This window comes from Arachis ipaensis, chromosome B04 (assembly GCF_000816755.2).
Source record: "Arachis ipaensis cultivar K30076 chromosome B04, Araip1.1, whole genome shotgun sequence".
In the NCBI taxonomy this organism is placed as follows: domain Eukaryota; kingdom Viridiplantae; phylum Streptophyta; class Magnoliopsida; order Fabales; family Fabaceae; genus Arachis; species Arachis ipaensis.
In genome coordinates, this window is record NC_029788.2 from 16549178 (window position 1) to 16549887 (window position 710).

Genomic DNA, 710 nt, shown 5'->3' on the forward strand with positions numbered 1-710 from the left:
ATAAATTTAATTGCGTAAAATTTCAGTATATTAAAATTACGCTAATATTTTTCCATGCCAAAAGTGGATAAATATGAGTATAAACCTAATTAAAAATACAGTAGTGTGTTGATAAAAAATAGTTAGCCTCATGAATTTTTATTCTAATATCTATATTTTTTACTTTTTTAGTGATACTGCTAGTCCTAACTTTAGATTCGGTGTGAATAGTGTGTTTTACTCTTTATTTTGTATTAACTTTTATGAATTGGAAGTTTGGAACACTACATATTTCCTTTCATGTTCTATAAAATTTTGTTTGTTGTAAAATGCGAATTATGCGATATTCTTGTTGCGTTTAACAAGACGTTCGAAATAATGCTGCGTGCTATTTAACACAAATTCCTAAACGTTACACTTTTATCATATATTAGCACATGCTTAAAATATATGCTTATTTTCATTATATTGAAGAAATTTTCAGCAAAAAGGTCAAATATTATAACAAAAAAAAAAAAACATATATATATACCTGAGTGCAATCAAACTTTCCATCAGGTTTGGCACCAAAGCTCATGACATTATTAATAATCTCACCAGGAGCAAGAACATCCTTAGCTACATTGCGACCCTCATAGATATCAGGCCCAGCAATTGGCCTTGCTCTTTCATTACCTTCTACCACAAAACAAGCCACTACCAACCACAAAATAACATCAACACCAACTCTC

The 710-nt window shown here is 29.7% G+C and overlaps 1 protein-coding gene across 1 annotated transcript in view; it reads right to left on the reverse strand.

Annotated features, from left to right (window-relative positions):
* The window catches only part of LOC107636164 (exopolygalacturonase), a 5868-nt gene that overhangs the window by 2901 nt on the left and 2257 nt on the right, over window positions 1-710 (reverse strand). Inside the window, exon 2 of the mRNA XM_021122364.1 lies at window positions 512-707. Coding sequence (XP_020978023.1) covers window positions 512-707 — 196 coding nt within the window. The remainder of the gene's footprint in view (window positions 1-511; window positions 708-710) is intronic.